The 14,994-nt window shown below is 42.2% G+C and overlaps 1 protein-coding gene across 1 annotated transcript in view; it reads right to left on the reverse strand.

Annotated features, from left to right (window-relative positions):
- Positions 1 to 14,994, reverse strand: part of JAKMIP1 (janus kinase and microtubule interacting protein 1) — a 329,059-nt gene that overhangs the window by 171,776 nt on the left and 142,289 nt on the right. Inside the window, exons 6-7 of the mRNA XM_077477804.1 lie at positions 8,074 to 8,220; positions 5,637 to 5,774 (exon numbers count right to left, since the gene is read on the reverse strand). Coding sequence (XP_077333930.1) covers positions 5,637 to 5,774; positions 8,074 to 8,220 — 285 coding nt within the window. The remainder of the gene's footprint in view (positions 1 to 5,636; positions 5,775 to 8,073; positions 8,221 to 14,994) is intronic.

Here is a 14,994-nt window from a genome sequence, read left to right on the forward strand (position 1 = left end):
TTTGCCCACTCTTTGCAAAAACACTCCAAATCTGTCAGATTGCGAGGGCATCTCCTGTGCACAGCCCTCTTCAGATCACCCCCACAGATTTTCAATCAGATTCAGGTCTGGGCTCTGGCTGGGCAATTCCAAAACGTTAATCTTCTTTTGGTGAAGACAGTCCTTTGTTGATTTGGATGTACGCTTCGGGTTGTTGTCATGCTGAAAAATAAAGTTGCTCTTCATGTTCAGCTTTCTAGCAGAAGCCTGGAGGTTTTGTGCCAATAATGACTGGTATTTGGAACTGTTCATAATTCCCTCTACTGTGACTAAGGCCCCAGTTCCAGCTGAAGAAAAACAGCCCCAAAGCATGATGCCACCACCCACCATGCTTCACGGTGGGTATGGTGTTCTTTTGGTGATGTGCAGTGTTATTTTTGCTTTTGGAAAACTTCAGATGTGTTTTTGCAAAATTTAGCTGGGCTTGGATGTTTTTCTTTGTAAGAAAAGGCTTCCGTCTTGCCACTCTAATCCATAGCCCAGACATATGAAGAATACGGGAGATTGTTGTCACATGTACCACACAGCCAGACAAGTTTTCTTCTCATCTTCATAAATTTTTGAGGATGTCCTGTTCTTAGTAATGTCACTGTTGTGCCATATTTTCTCCACTTGACGATGACTGTCTTCACTTTGTTCCATGGTATATCTAATGCCTTGGAAATTCTTTTGTACCCTTCTCCTGACCGATGCCTTTACCAATGAGATCCCTCTGATGTGTTGGAAGCTCTCTACAGACCATGGCTTTTGCTGTAGAATGCGACTAAGAAAATGTCAGGTAAGACCTACTAGAACAGCTGAACTTTATTTAGGGTTAATCAGAGGCAATTTAACCACTTCAATACAGGGCATTTTAACCACCTTCCTGCCCAGGCCAATTTTCAGCTCTGTCGCACTTTGAATGACAATTGCACGGTCATGCAACACTGTACACAAATGAAATCATTTTTTCCCCACAAATAGAGCTTTCTTTTGGTGGTATTTTATCACCTCTGCCATTTTTATTTTTTGCGATATAAACAAAAGAAAAGGGACAAGTTTGAAAAAAAAAAACAAAAAAAAAAGATTTTTTTACTTTTTGCTATAATAAATATCCCAATTATTTTTTGTTAAAAACAATTTTTTTCCTCAGATTGATTGCTTTGCGCAAAAGTTAGTGTCTACAATATTGGGGATAGTTTTATGGCATTTTTATTATTTTTTTTTTTTTTTACCAGTAATGGCGGCGAGCTGCGTTTTTTATCGTGACTGTGACATTGCGGCAGACATATCAGATACTTTTGACCCCATTTTGGGACCACTGACAATTATACAGTGATCAGTGCTATACAAATGCATTGATTACTGTATAAATGTCACTGGCAGAGAAGGGGTTAACACTAAGGGGCGACCAAGAGGTTAATGTGTTACCTAAGGAGCGAGTCTAACTGTAGGGGGAGGGGATTCACAAGGGGAGGAGACCGATCAGTGTTCCTCTGTTCCTCTCCCCTTAGGACATGGATCTGCGTTTACACACACAGATCCACGTCCCGGCTCTGTTACCAGGCAATCACGGGTGACTAGCGGACATCGTGGCCGCCAGGAACGGGCATTGGCTCCCGAGTGACGTGGCACGTGCCCCCCCCAAACTCCCCCCTCCAGACAGCCAGGAAGCCCAGGACGTCATATGACGCCCGCCCAGGATGGGAGATCGCTCCTTTTATATCCTATGTACAAATGTCAGTATTGTCTGTGATACTTTTTTTATTTGCACTGACATACACATTTTTAGGACAAGTTTTGTGGCGTCCGCCTTTCCTCATGATACAAGCAGTACTAATACAGAAAGTTTATGCAGATTAACAACCACTTGAGCTTCCAAGGGTTTTACCCCCTGCATGACAAGAGCACATTTAGCACTGCACTACTTTAACTCTCAATTGCACGGTCATACAACACTGGATGCAAATTACATTTTTTTTTTTTTTACACAAATATAGCTTTCTTTTGGTGGTATTGTATCACCACTGGGTTTTAAAATACATAAACGTAAAAAGACTGAAAATTTTGAACAAAAGAAAACAATATTTTCTACTTTCTGTTATAAAATATAGCCAATAAATAAATATGAGATATTAAAGAAATTCTTCGCCTGGAAGTGGAGGAAATCATAGACCCCTAGGAAGCAGCTATAAATGTGACACAGCCCTCCCTAAATACACACTCCATGCAGCTCCAGGAACTAAAAAGACATGTAGATGACCTAGATAATAGGGGTCACTGCCATAATATCAGAATCAGGGGGCTCCCTGAATCGGCCGACTCAGACCACCTCACACAAGCCATTACAAGCATTTTCAATGACCTTATAGAACGTCCACCTGACCCACCAATCGACATGGAACGCCTGCATCGGGCACTCGATCCCAGGGGCAGAGACACAGATCCCCCAAGAGATGTGAAAGGATGCCTGACTAACTTCAGACTCAAAGAAGAAATCATGAGACAAGCAAGACTCAGGAGACCCATCCTATACCAGGGCACAGAGATCAAATTATACCACAATTTATCTCAAATCACTCTGAAAAAACGCAAATCGCTTTGTCCACTTTTGTAAATCCTGAGGGACAGAAACATCCCATATGGGTGGAAGTTTCCCTTTCGTTTACAAGTGGGCTCTGGCAGAAGAGTCGCATACATGCAACATCCTGATAATGCACACTCATTCTGTGTAAATCTGGGGATTCCTCCAATCGAAATACCAGAATGGCACAGCGACCTGTGACTCACAATTCAACACCATGAGGAACCGATGGATGTCCATCACCAGGATAATTTATCCACCACTAGAAGACACCAGCTCTCTCCTCGCTACTCACAACCACCAGCCAACCATCGCTCTCCAGGAGAAAAAGGCGTACCAGCATCACAAGCCTACAGAAAAGCTAAAACAGACTAAACACTCCTGCCAGACCTGCTATAATTTTCATACTTTAACAAGAGACCTCAACAGTCGCAACCTGCGCCTGAATAACACCAGTGAGTAGACATGTTGCCGCCTACTCGGGCCTTATCATTATGTTGATATACATTTTTATCTACACAGGGAGAGCCACTATCTTTGGAGAAACTCGCTCTCACAACCAAACATGCATACCATATCTACTTAACGCATGTAAACAGAGCCGAGATGTGTTTAGGCAAGAACTCTCACCACAGTTTTCTCTCATCCTCTCATATAACCTTTGAGAAACCAAGCCTGAATGATATCTCCCCCAAAACGCATAGACACCTCCAGCCATTAACTTAGTGTAACAAAATCGCACAGTGTTTATGTGAGATACCTAGACATATCCAGGGCCGTTATAGACCGGTTTAGTTCATTCTACCCCCCCACCTCAATATCTGCTTACACAGTTCAGATCCCTGTAAGCAAACCTATAGCACGGAGTAATCCGATTACCTCAATGAACACAAAGAGGTGGATAGGATATGCCTTGTAAACTAGTATTTCTTTTTTGTTAAACAAGTTCAAGCCAAAATTTAACAAAGGTTTCTTTACATAGATGTTAGTAATTTAACTATATTCAAGCATCTCACTGGATGTTATAATGAATAACATAGCATAAACTGACAAGTTGTCTCTCCACATTTTTCCCTATTAGAGGGACACTTCACTCTAAGTATACCAAACAATGCAACAAATCTTTCTTACTTTATTGATATATGCACACCACAAAACAATGTACATAAGCACAACAACACTGGACACACACATGCACGTACAAGTAAACAATTACAGTACATACTTGAAACTCCAAATCGTCATACACTAACCTAGATACACAATGATCATAAATTAAGAAAGGTAGGGAGCAATGGTAACCTTATATGGATTCCGATCATCATACGCCCTATAGGTAGAACTACTCCCCCCCTCCTACGGAACCGCTGTAACAGTACCCACTGCTATTGTTTCAGGTGCAACATAATATTGTTCTTAATGCTATACTTGTCAATACTTGCTATACTTTTGTTTTTCTAATGTGATCTGGTTGTGTCTCTATAAATGTAACACGCCTACCTGTTGTTATTGTAACTTAACTTCCCTTTTACTTAATAAAAAGAAGTTTGGAAGAAAAAAAAAAAAACGATTGACGCACCTAAACAGGTGCATCTAGCAATTTTTCTGCTCTAAAGCTTCTTTCAGAAAACACACTTCTTTGTTTTTTTCAGCATGTAAATGCTCCCCTACAAATGTACATGGACACATAGGCTAACATACAGTTGTTTCCACAGACTGAAAGGAAAAAGGTCAAACGCCTGTATAAGCAGTTTTTTTTTTATGCCCAGTGTGCATAAAGCCTTAATGGATTGATATGGCTGCACAGTTTGCGTTTTTTGTTGCAAGGCTTGTTTCCTGTATTTACAACTTTGTAATCAGACTGATGGACTGCAGCTCTTTGATTATCTTTCTTATCCCTTCTATTGCTGGATTGTATGTGGTTACTAGAGGTACATGGTTATCTTTTTTTTTCTGTGTATTGTAGGAGATTCTTTCTTTGGGTTTTCAATGCCATGTTTATGCTTGCATTGATGGTTTTGTTCCTGTAACCTTATTTACTGATGGATATTGTGGTGTCTATGAAGTTGACATGTGTGCTTGAATTGTCCCTTTTTAGTGTGATGAGTGAAATGTCTTACTTCACATCCTGCTAAAACTTTCTGAATTAGTATTGATTGAACCTTGAGGAAGGGGGTACACCCCAAAAGCTTATCCTGAAAATTTGGAAGTTAGTGCAAATAAGAGTACTCATCGGTTTTTGTTGCAAGTGCACTAATACGGATACAATCAACTCAAGCATATACAAATTTGCACATCTTTTGCAAGATGAAAAGGTTTCAAGATTTGTTCTCAGCTATAAACGTAGCACCTTGGCTTTCCTCTAATGGGGTCTGTCATAGCCATTATATCTGTCCTCATTTAGCAGGAGCTAAAGGTATACCATGTAGAACCCTATCAGCACCTCTAATAGCTTCCAACAGACATTTTTATCCACAGAAGATTGTGCATTTCAGGAGTGGGCTAATTAAGCTCTCTACTCAGCTACATATTTCTACTCAGCTACATATTTCAAGAATAAAGATCAGGGACAACAGAAGCATAGTAAAACTTCCATTACACCCCTTTCACACTGGGGCACCTTGCAGGTGCTACAGTGTTAAAAATAGCACCTGCAAAAGCTCCCTGAGCACGGGCTTTCACACTAGAGCGGCACGCTGGCAGGACGGTAAAAAAAAAGTCCTGCTAGCAGCATCTTTGGAGCGGTGAAGGATCTGTTTGTATACCGCTCCTGCCCATTGAAATCAATGGGGCAGCACGGCTATACCGCTGCTGCAGCAGTGCTTTTCGGGTGGTTTTAACCCTCTTTTGGCCGCTAGTGGGGGTTAAAAGCGCCATGCTATCGGCCAAATACTTCCGCAAATATGGCGGTAAACTGCCGCTAAAAATTTCGGCACTTAACCGTCAACAGACCAACCGCCCCAGTGTTAAAGGGGCCTAAAAGAGAACAAAAAGACTTGGCTAGGGACAAAGTATATATGAATACTGTGATTACCACTGTGATGTCATCAATAATTTGCTGTTGCTCCATTACTTGAAGCCTCAGGAATTCAATCTCTTGCTCCTGGGCATTGCTCAGATTATCCAGGCATGGGTGTGACTTCAGGGAACCCACCGTGGAAAACTTCTCCTTCTGGAAAACAATTCACAGAAATGGGTAATTCACACGAGTAACTTTTTGTTTTTATTGATAACAAACTACACATAGGAGTACAGCATTGTCACATTATCCATTGACCATGTATACAAAAAGCGTTACTTTCTTCTAGGTTCATCACGGGGAACTAGTTGTCATTTTCATTGGGTTGGGAGCAGACTGACTGGTGTGTAAGCACAAATGTAAAGCTTATGAGCGCCATCATACATTAAGCTGGATACACACTATGCAATTTTCTGTAGATTTTTTTCTTCAGATTTACCAAAACCATATACTAGGACGTCAAACCTTAAGAGTTTCAATTTGTATGCAATCAGGCAGGCCCTTAAACTACACGGTTTTGTTAAATTTGAAGACAAAACTCTGCAGAAAATCTAATAGTGTGTATGGGGTCCTCAGGTCTGGTTCACACTGGTGCATTGTAGAAATAGTTGTTTTAATTTAGCTGACCAGAAACACTTTAACATGTGTACTGCAGTGCCGTTTATTTTTAATAAAGCCCCATTGCACTAACAGCGCACTGCAGTGCACTCATTTAGTAACGCAACACAACACACAGATGTGAGCTTTGCAAATATTGCTTTAAAAAAGTGCCATGTACCATTTAGGTGCATTGAGGCTCAAAATATTCAAAATGAATGGCCTTTTAATGCAATGCGCATGAGTAATGTATGGTCGAGGCACGTAGTGTGAACCAGATCTTCGCCTTGCCAGTGGATTATAAAAGGGATGTCAGAGTGGATTTGATTTAAATCAAGTCAATTTAAATCACTAGTAAAAAGATGAATTCACTTGCACACAGGGTGAATTCCAGCACTCCTCTCCTACATGTTAAAATCATCATTTTTTTTGCTAGAAAATTAATCAGAACACCCAAACATTATATATTTTTAGCAGAGACCCTGGGGAATAAAATGGCGGTCATCACAACTTTTGTCACACGGTATTTGCGCAGCAATTTTTCAAACGTAATTTTTGGGGAAAAAAAAACACTTTCATGAATAAAAAAAAAAAAAAAAAAAAAAAAAAAACAGTAAAGTTAGCCCAATTATTTTGTATAATGTGACAGATGATGATACGTTGAGTAAATAGATACCTCACATGTCACGCTTTAAAAATGCGCACACTTGTGGTATGGCTCCAAACTTCAGTACTTAAAAATCTCCATAGGCGACACTTTACATTTTTTTACAGGTTACATGTTTAGCGTTAGAGGTGGTCTAGTGCTAGAATTGCTGCTCTCGCTCCAAAGTTTTGCGGTGATATGTCACGTGTGGTTTGAACCTTTACATATGTGGGCCCGGCCTACGCATGGGGTCGCATCTGCGTGTAAGCTTGCGGGGATGGGGGTGCTTGCTTTATTAATTTATTTTATTAAAATGTTTTTTCTTTTTACACTTTCCCTTTTTAAAAAAAAATAAAAAATTGGATCACTTTAGTTCCTATTACAAGAAATGTAAATATTTCTTGTAATAGAATAGTACAAGTTCAAGACCGCTGGACCGCAGGAGGGGGGCTCTGCCCCACTGCATGGGAAAAAAAATTGCCCAGAGTTTTACTTTAAAGTTATCACAACAGGTTTAGAAAAGCAATGCAAGCAGGCCAGTCAAGAAACTATTTGGCTTATGTTTTCCCCTTTCCATACACCGGCAGAAACAACGACAGAATCACAATTAAAATTATAAATGCCAGTTATAACCTTTACGACATTCCCGATATTGGTGGCACACACGCAGGCACAACTTATAAATGACATTAGGGCAGATTTATGAGATTGAGGAGAAGAATTTTGTGGATCTTGAAAATTTAATTTACGCTGCTCAATAGCAGACGCACTGTGCCCAACAGCGTATTCACTTTCATCATGATTTGTGATACTGAATGCAATGAGTGAGACAAGATGACTCATCGGAGATTTGTGCTTATTGCCTCAAGAGTAAATTTACCGCTTTACCCATTTTCCTGGTACCATTAAAATGTTGTTTTTAGAGTAAAAGTGGTCAGAAATAGGTTTAATTATTAAACTGACTTTTTTGGACAAGGATAATGCATATCAAAGGATTTTTTTTTCTTCATCCATTTAAGCATCTTAAAAATGTTACCTTGTTTATCTGCTTCTCCATCTCTTGGTTTCAGCCCCAATTAACTGTTACAACGCACACCAGCTTGTACACATTATACAGACCATATGTACCTTGCTAGTATGAACAAGCCCTAAAGGTTCCCTTTAAGTTCCAAGTTATGCAATTGGATGTATATTATGTGAACAACTTACTATTTCTGCATTTTCTCTTGATAAGGCCTTAATTTTTTCCTCCATTCTTTGAATTGTCTGTAAAGTATCATCATTTTTTTTGGATAGCCTCCTATTCTTCTCCACGAGAGGTTTCACCTGACTTTCCGTCTCTCTGGAACGCTTTAGCTGAAAATAAACAAATATAAATAAAAAGTCGGAGACACTTCAAAAAAAAGAAAAAAAAAGTTATCAAAAAGTATATTAGTTTGCGATTTGAACTATAAAAGGAATATGCAATGATGTGGACCTAAACTAACACGCCTTGTTCATTATATTCAGGACTTTTTACCTTTATCATATGTACATTCAGGCCAAGTACATCAAAATCTGCTATATCATCCCAGTATTCTTTCCATTTGAAAAGTAAGGTAGTGGAGTGCTGGACTCCAAGCTTAGTAAGCGTTTCAGTCTAGTGAAGTAGTAGTTGTAGCAAATGAGCTTTGACTGGGTCCTGGGATTAATCCACTTATGTGGATTGAAAAGTTGGAGTGCCAGGCTGTAGATATCAGACCAGATAACGTCTTATTTTTCACAAAAGAAATCACACAGCACATCTGGGGGTTATACAAGAATCCATCTTCATCAGGGGGCAGCCAGACCAGTGACCCTAATAGGATCTTACTGAATTGACCCCAATGCATGTATATCTCCCAAAGAATGTTGGGTGCACTTTTTTTTTTATAAATAAAAAAAAAAAAAACAATATCTGGACCAAGACCCACAGCTTGGCTCGCAAATCCTTTCACTCTAGATAGCTTCCATGTCCCTGCTAGTCAAAGTCCTGCTTCTTCCCACTGTACTGCAGTGAAACTTGTCAGTGCTGAACTCTTGGAGCCAACTTCCATATTTCCATTATAAATATTAATTTCATGGAGGTTGTATTTTCTCCACTGGGTTCCCTCCAATTGCTCCGACTTGCATCCCAATCTAAAAACACATTGACAGGCTTTCATACAAAATCAGGCAAGTTGCGAGTCTGCTTGGCGGTGACCAAGGCATTGTAAGCTCATCTTAGAGATTTCTGTAGGGAGCTGTTTAATATGTAGGTGCTACAGTATGTTACTGAATCCCAAAAAATATAATCTCTCTGTACAACCTTAAACTCTCTTTGTTAGAGTCCTGGAGGTGTACACAGCCTGCCAAATCTACCCAGACGTACAATATCATTCCACTTTTAATTTATGAGAACCAAACCACATATCCAGGGTAAAAGCAGGCACTAGGTGGTGTCTGCAGGAGTTCCCCCAGTCACGCTCCTTGTCATCTCTAAGGCCACAATTTTATCTTACTGCACGGGCACTGCCCAAGGGCCCTAGGTGCCAAGGGGTCCCCCTGCAGCCCCCCTCCCCAGCAGCAGGAGGCATGCAAACAGAGCAGGGATCAGTGCAGTGGATAGGGGAAATTTCCTGGAACCAATCTTCTGTGTGGCTTTTACTGTGGCAGTTGAAAGCTGGCATCTCCTCTCCCTTCTTGTTGGCTTTCAGCTGCTGCAGGAAGAGCCTCACAGAAGATTACCAGCAATTTCCCCCACCCGCCACACTGATCACCAGCTCTCTCCACATGCAATTTCCCCCTGCACGGGCCGACTTGCTGCTGGGGCCTTTGCTTTAGTCCCCCTGCTGTGTGCCTAATATGCAATGTGCTCTTTCTCCTCACACCCCACACTGCTGGCTTCCCTTGGGGATCTTCAGATGGAGATCTTCAGATGGAGAGCAGGGGGACATGGGTAGGGAGTAGTAAATTATACTTGTCTGCCCCTTTCTTTGCTTAAAGAGGAACTGCAGTCTGCTCACATAATTTGTACTAAAAATATCTTTGCCATTATGAAGCTTTCCTCCAACCACTTTGCATATTCATTTATACATATTGTGATTCTGTACTTGTATGTTGCAGAAATCTCCCTCCACCAAGTCTGGCTGCAGCCATTTTAACTGTGGGAAGCTGAAGCTGCTGCCTATTCAGGCAGGCTAAAGAGCCTAGGCTTTTTACCAGACAAGAAGTGGACTATATAAGTTATTTACTGGCAGAATAAAAATAGGATTTTTATAACAGCTTACCTGTAAAATCCTTTTCTTGGAGTACATCATAGGACATAGAGCCTTACGTATTTAGTTAGTGGGTTATAGCTACCTTCAGGTGTGGACTCTGGCACACCCAATACAGGAAGTTGACTCCCTTATATAACCCCTCCTCCTTCCAGGAGTACCTCAGTTTTTGTAGCCAAGCAATATACTTAAACCCCATGTCCTATGATGTATTTCAAGAAAAGGATTTTACAGGTAAGCTGTTATAGAAATCCTATTTTCTTTAATGTACCTCATAGGACACAGAGCCTTAAGTATTTACTTATTAGTGGGACGTCCCATAGCAATGCTACTTGAGGGGAGGGGGAGACAACCTGTAGGGCCCCCCCCCCCGACCTTGAGGACTTATACTGCTGTCTGCAGCACACTGCGCCAAAGGCGATATCCTCATTCCTTCTTACATCCACTAGATACATTTTGTGAATGTATGGACTGAAGACCAAGTTGCAGCCTTGCAGATCTGAGCAAAGTAGGCCTGGTGACGCACTACCCAAGAAGCATTAACTGCTCTGGTAGAGTGCGCCTTAACTTGAATAGGGGGAATCTTACCCCTTAAATCATAAGTTTGAATTATAACTTGCCGAATCCACTTGGCAACAGTGGATTTGGATGCTGCCTGTCCTTTTTAGGACCTTCTGGCAGAATAAATAAGACATCAGTCTTACGAATCTGAGCAGTTTTCTTTAAATAGATTTTCACTGCTCTCACTACATCAAGACAATGTAGTGATTTTTCTTCCCTGGAACGTGGTTTTGGGAAAAACAATGGCAGGACAAAATCTTCATTTAGATGAAAGCCTGAAACCACTTTTGCAGAAAAAAGCCTGGACGAGGGCGTAACACCACTCTGTCCTCATGAATAATCAAATATCGCTCTTTACAAGAAGGAGCAGCCAATTCTGAAACCCTCCTTGCTGAGGATATAGCAACCAAAAATATCAGCTTCCTAGTCAGGACTAAGGGAACATGCCGCAATGGTTCAAATGATGGTTTCTGTAACACTGCCAAAAGTAAATTCAAGTCCCAAGGGGTTAAGGGCCAGTTCCCACTGCTGCGATGCGGGAACGCTGCGAATCAAGGCAGCAACTGAATCGGGGGAGCGTAGATCAGTGAAAACTGATCCCACAGGGTTACCAGCACATCTGTTCCGTATGTGAGTGGATATCTTGTACTGAACACAAAGTTGACTAACTTCATGTTCCCCATCTTTGGCAAACAGCCCGGAAGAGAGACCATTCCCCTGGGAATAACTGGTGGCGACTTTGATAGTCCGCCTGCCAATTTTCTACTTCTGGAATGAAAACTGCCAATAGGGATGGGACATCCCTTTTTGTCCAAGTTAGGATATGGTTCACCTCTCTCTGAGCTGAGAGACTCTTGGTGCCCCCTTGGTGATTGACATAGGCCACAGCCATGGCATTGTCAGATTGAATCCAGACTGGACAAATCTTTAGTCTGGAGATCCAGGTATTCAGAGCCAGATACACTGCCCGAATCTCTAGGATGTCGAAGGGCAGGGATCTTTCGAGTTTTGACCACTGCCCCTGGACAGTTGTCTCCTCTAGTACCGCTCCCCAGCCTGAGAGGCTGGCATCTGTCATAACTACTTTCCAGATTATTGGTCTGAAGGATGTCCCCTTCAGCAAATTCTGTCTTCGTAACCACCAACTGAGGCTTTGAGACACTCTTGGGGACAGCAGAATTGGCAAGTCCAAAGCTTGGATCATTTTGTTCCAAGCAGAGAGGATTAGGTTTTGCAACAGTCTTGAATGGAACTGGGCATAGGGGACTGCTTCAAATGAAGCTACCATCTTTCCTAACAACCTCATGCAAAGGCGAATTGAAGGATTTGCTTTTGACCTGACCAACCGTACCAGCTCTTGTGTGGAGCTGATCTTTGCTAGAGGCAAGAACACCCTTTTCTGGACTGTATCTATGATCAGGCCTAAATAATCCAGCCTCCTTACTGGTTTTAAGGAAGACTTCTCTAGGTTGAGGATCCAACCGAGACTTTCCAGGTAACTGGTTGTAATGTGTACGCTTTGCCTATATACAAAAGATCGTCTAGGTATGCCAACAGTGTTATGCCATGTGACCTCAACCTGGCTAGAGGTGAGGCCAGTATTTTTGTGAATACCCGTGGTGCTGTGGCTAGCCTGAAGGGTAAGGCCATGAACTGAAAGCGCAGTTCCACTTCGAATCACAGAAAGCTTTGGTGAGCGGGAAATAGGGACATGCAGATATGCATCCCAGATGTCGATGGACTCCAGAAGTTCTCCGCCTTGTAGAATGGTGACCACTGACCTGATCGACCGATTTGGCTTTTTTAGATCCAGAAATGGGCCTGACATCTCCATTCAGTTTTGGTACCGTAAACAGGTTTGAATAGAAACCTAAACCTTGTTCTTCTGTGGGGATCTGTACGATTATCCCTTGAGTCAATAATCGGTTTAATGCTTGAAACAGGGGAGACGCCTCTTCACAAAGAGGTCTTAGGCCGCATACACACGGGCGGACTGTTCGCCCAACTTTGTCCGTCCAACAGTTTCGGCAAACAGTCCGCTCAAAATTAGCATGGACGGACATGGCCACACACGACGAACGAACAGTTTGCTGAAACCGTGCGCGATGACGTGAACGACACGTACGACGGGACGAAAAATACGACGTCCTATACACTGCATTATAGCTTTCGGCGTGAAAATCCTTTCTGAGCATGCGCGCAACTTTGTTTGACGAACAAGCCTACACATGAGCGGACTGTTCGCTGAAACAAGGTTTCAGCGGACAGTTTTTCGGAAATTCCGAAAAACCTTGTCCGTCCAACTGTCCGCTGAAACTGTCCGCTGAAAGCCCACACACGAGCGGACTGTCCGCCCAAACACTGTTCAGCGGACAAAGTTGGGCGAACAGTCCGCCCGTGTGTACGCGGCCTTAGTATTCTGCTTGTAGTCTTGCGGCTCCAGGTCTTCCTTTGAGCCTGGGCCTGACCCTGTGATTTTCTTCTGGAATCTGACGGCGGAAGACGTCGCCACTGCCTAGAGGCGGATGCGCTTGGCGCAAGAGAGAAAGTCTGTTTAAATGAAGGAAGTTTAGACTTTTTGACTGGCAAAGGAGTACTTTTTCCACTGGAAATTGTCTGGATGTATTTATCCAAATCATTGCCAAATAGTCACTCCCCATGAAATGGGAAACTAGACAGTAGGTTTTTGCAGGGTGCTTCGGCAGACCAACCCTTTAGCCAAAGGGTCCTACGCATGTGTACTAGCACAAGCGCAAGGCGAGACACCTGGAGAATAGAATCCTTTATAGCATCTATGACAAAACAGAATGCTTTTGGTAAATTGGCCAACTCACTGGCCTGTTGTTCAGGGAGCTCGATAAGGGCCTCTGTGAACTGGTCTTTTAAGGACTGACAGATGCCAATAGTTGCAATTGCAGGCTGAGCAACAGTACCTGCTAAAAAAAAAAAAAAAAAAAAAGAGGAATTTAACAGGAATTACAACTTTATCTGCTGGATCCTTTAGCATTTGTGCATTGTCCACTGGAAAAGTTAAACTTTTATTCACACTGGAAATCGCAGCATCTACTGCTGGAACTTTCCATTTTTTGGTGAATCTTTCCTCCATAGGATAGAGAACTGAGAATCTCTTTGGAGGGAGAAAATGCTTATCCGGGATGATCGAATTTTCTCTGGTAATGTGTGGACTGGAAACGCATGCACTGGTTGTAAACGTTTCAAGGAACCCAAAGAAGAAACCAGACTTTCAGCTGGCTCTTTTATGGGGTAGCACGAAACCAATCTATAAGGATTTGTACCTCAGATTGTGAAGCTGAAACTTCAACTGTTGTTTCCTCCACAGAGGAGTAATTGGTTTGTTTTTCCCAATCGTTTGAGGGCAATACCTCATCCTGTCCCCACTGTTTCGAGTGGGAGAGAGGATCTAGCACGCCTCTTATCCCCTTTAATGGAGGATACGATTAAAGGTGCTAAACTTCCTTCTAAGCCCTGCAGGATAGGGGAAAATGCATCTTCAGTCACGTATACAGTGTGAGAGGCAGTTGCACCACTAATTTCTTCCAATGACTCAACCTGGCTTGCCATGTCAGGTATCTTCGGAGAGGATGACAATGTGGAGGCATGTCTAGAGTTACCAGCGCCTGGGGGTGGTTTTGGTGCCTTAGTAGTAAGCCTTGAAGCCATAGTGCAAAGCACAAAAAGCAAAAGGTACTCTAAGGGTTGTTCTATTTATTTGAACAACAGTAGGAAAAACAGTGGTAGCATAGAATGATCCAATGCTAAACAATACGTTTTTTCCTGTACTGCAAAAGCCTGTGTAAACCCCTCACGTGCACCAGCGCTTCTATGTCCTGTGGCAGCCTTGCTGTAGCTGCTCCGATAGACACTGTCTGTTTCCCAGAGTATCAGTTTTAAGCTTTTTCAGGTGTGAGCCTGATTGTCTATGCGCCATGCCCTTTCCTGTGCTTTAGCAAGAGTCACCTCAGAGGGGTGGCAGGGGAGGGGGGGAAGGAGATTTACAAAGCTGTTTTATCAGCTTTTCAGATTTATGCTTGTTTAAACATGGCATGTATCTCTATCCTCTTAGTTTCCCCATTTAGGGGGAAGAGGAGACCCCCCTCCAGCTGCTGAGACACCCAATGTATTAGCACAGATTTAAACAGGGTCTATAAACTATTAATCCCTCTAGAGGAGTTTTTAAGGCATTTTACAATATAATTGAAAGAAAAGTCATAAGTGGACTTTGCAGTTCCTATGCTTTCCTCTTACCTTTTCCTTGCTGCAGGATACTGCTGTA

The sequence above is a fragment of the Lithobates pipiens genome, unplaced genomic scaffold, assembly GCF_037356315.1.
Source record: "Lithobates pipiens isolate NorthernLeopardFrog02 unplaced genomic scaffold, aLitPip1_a1.2 Scaffold_13, whole genome shotgun sequence".
Lineage (NCBI taxonomy): Eukaryota > Metazoa > Chordata > Amphibia > Anura > Ranidae > Lithobates > Lithobates pipiens.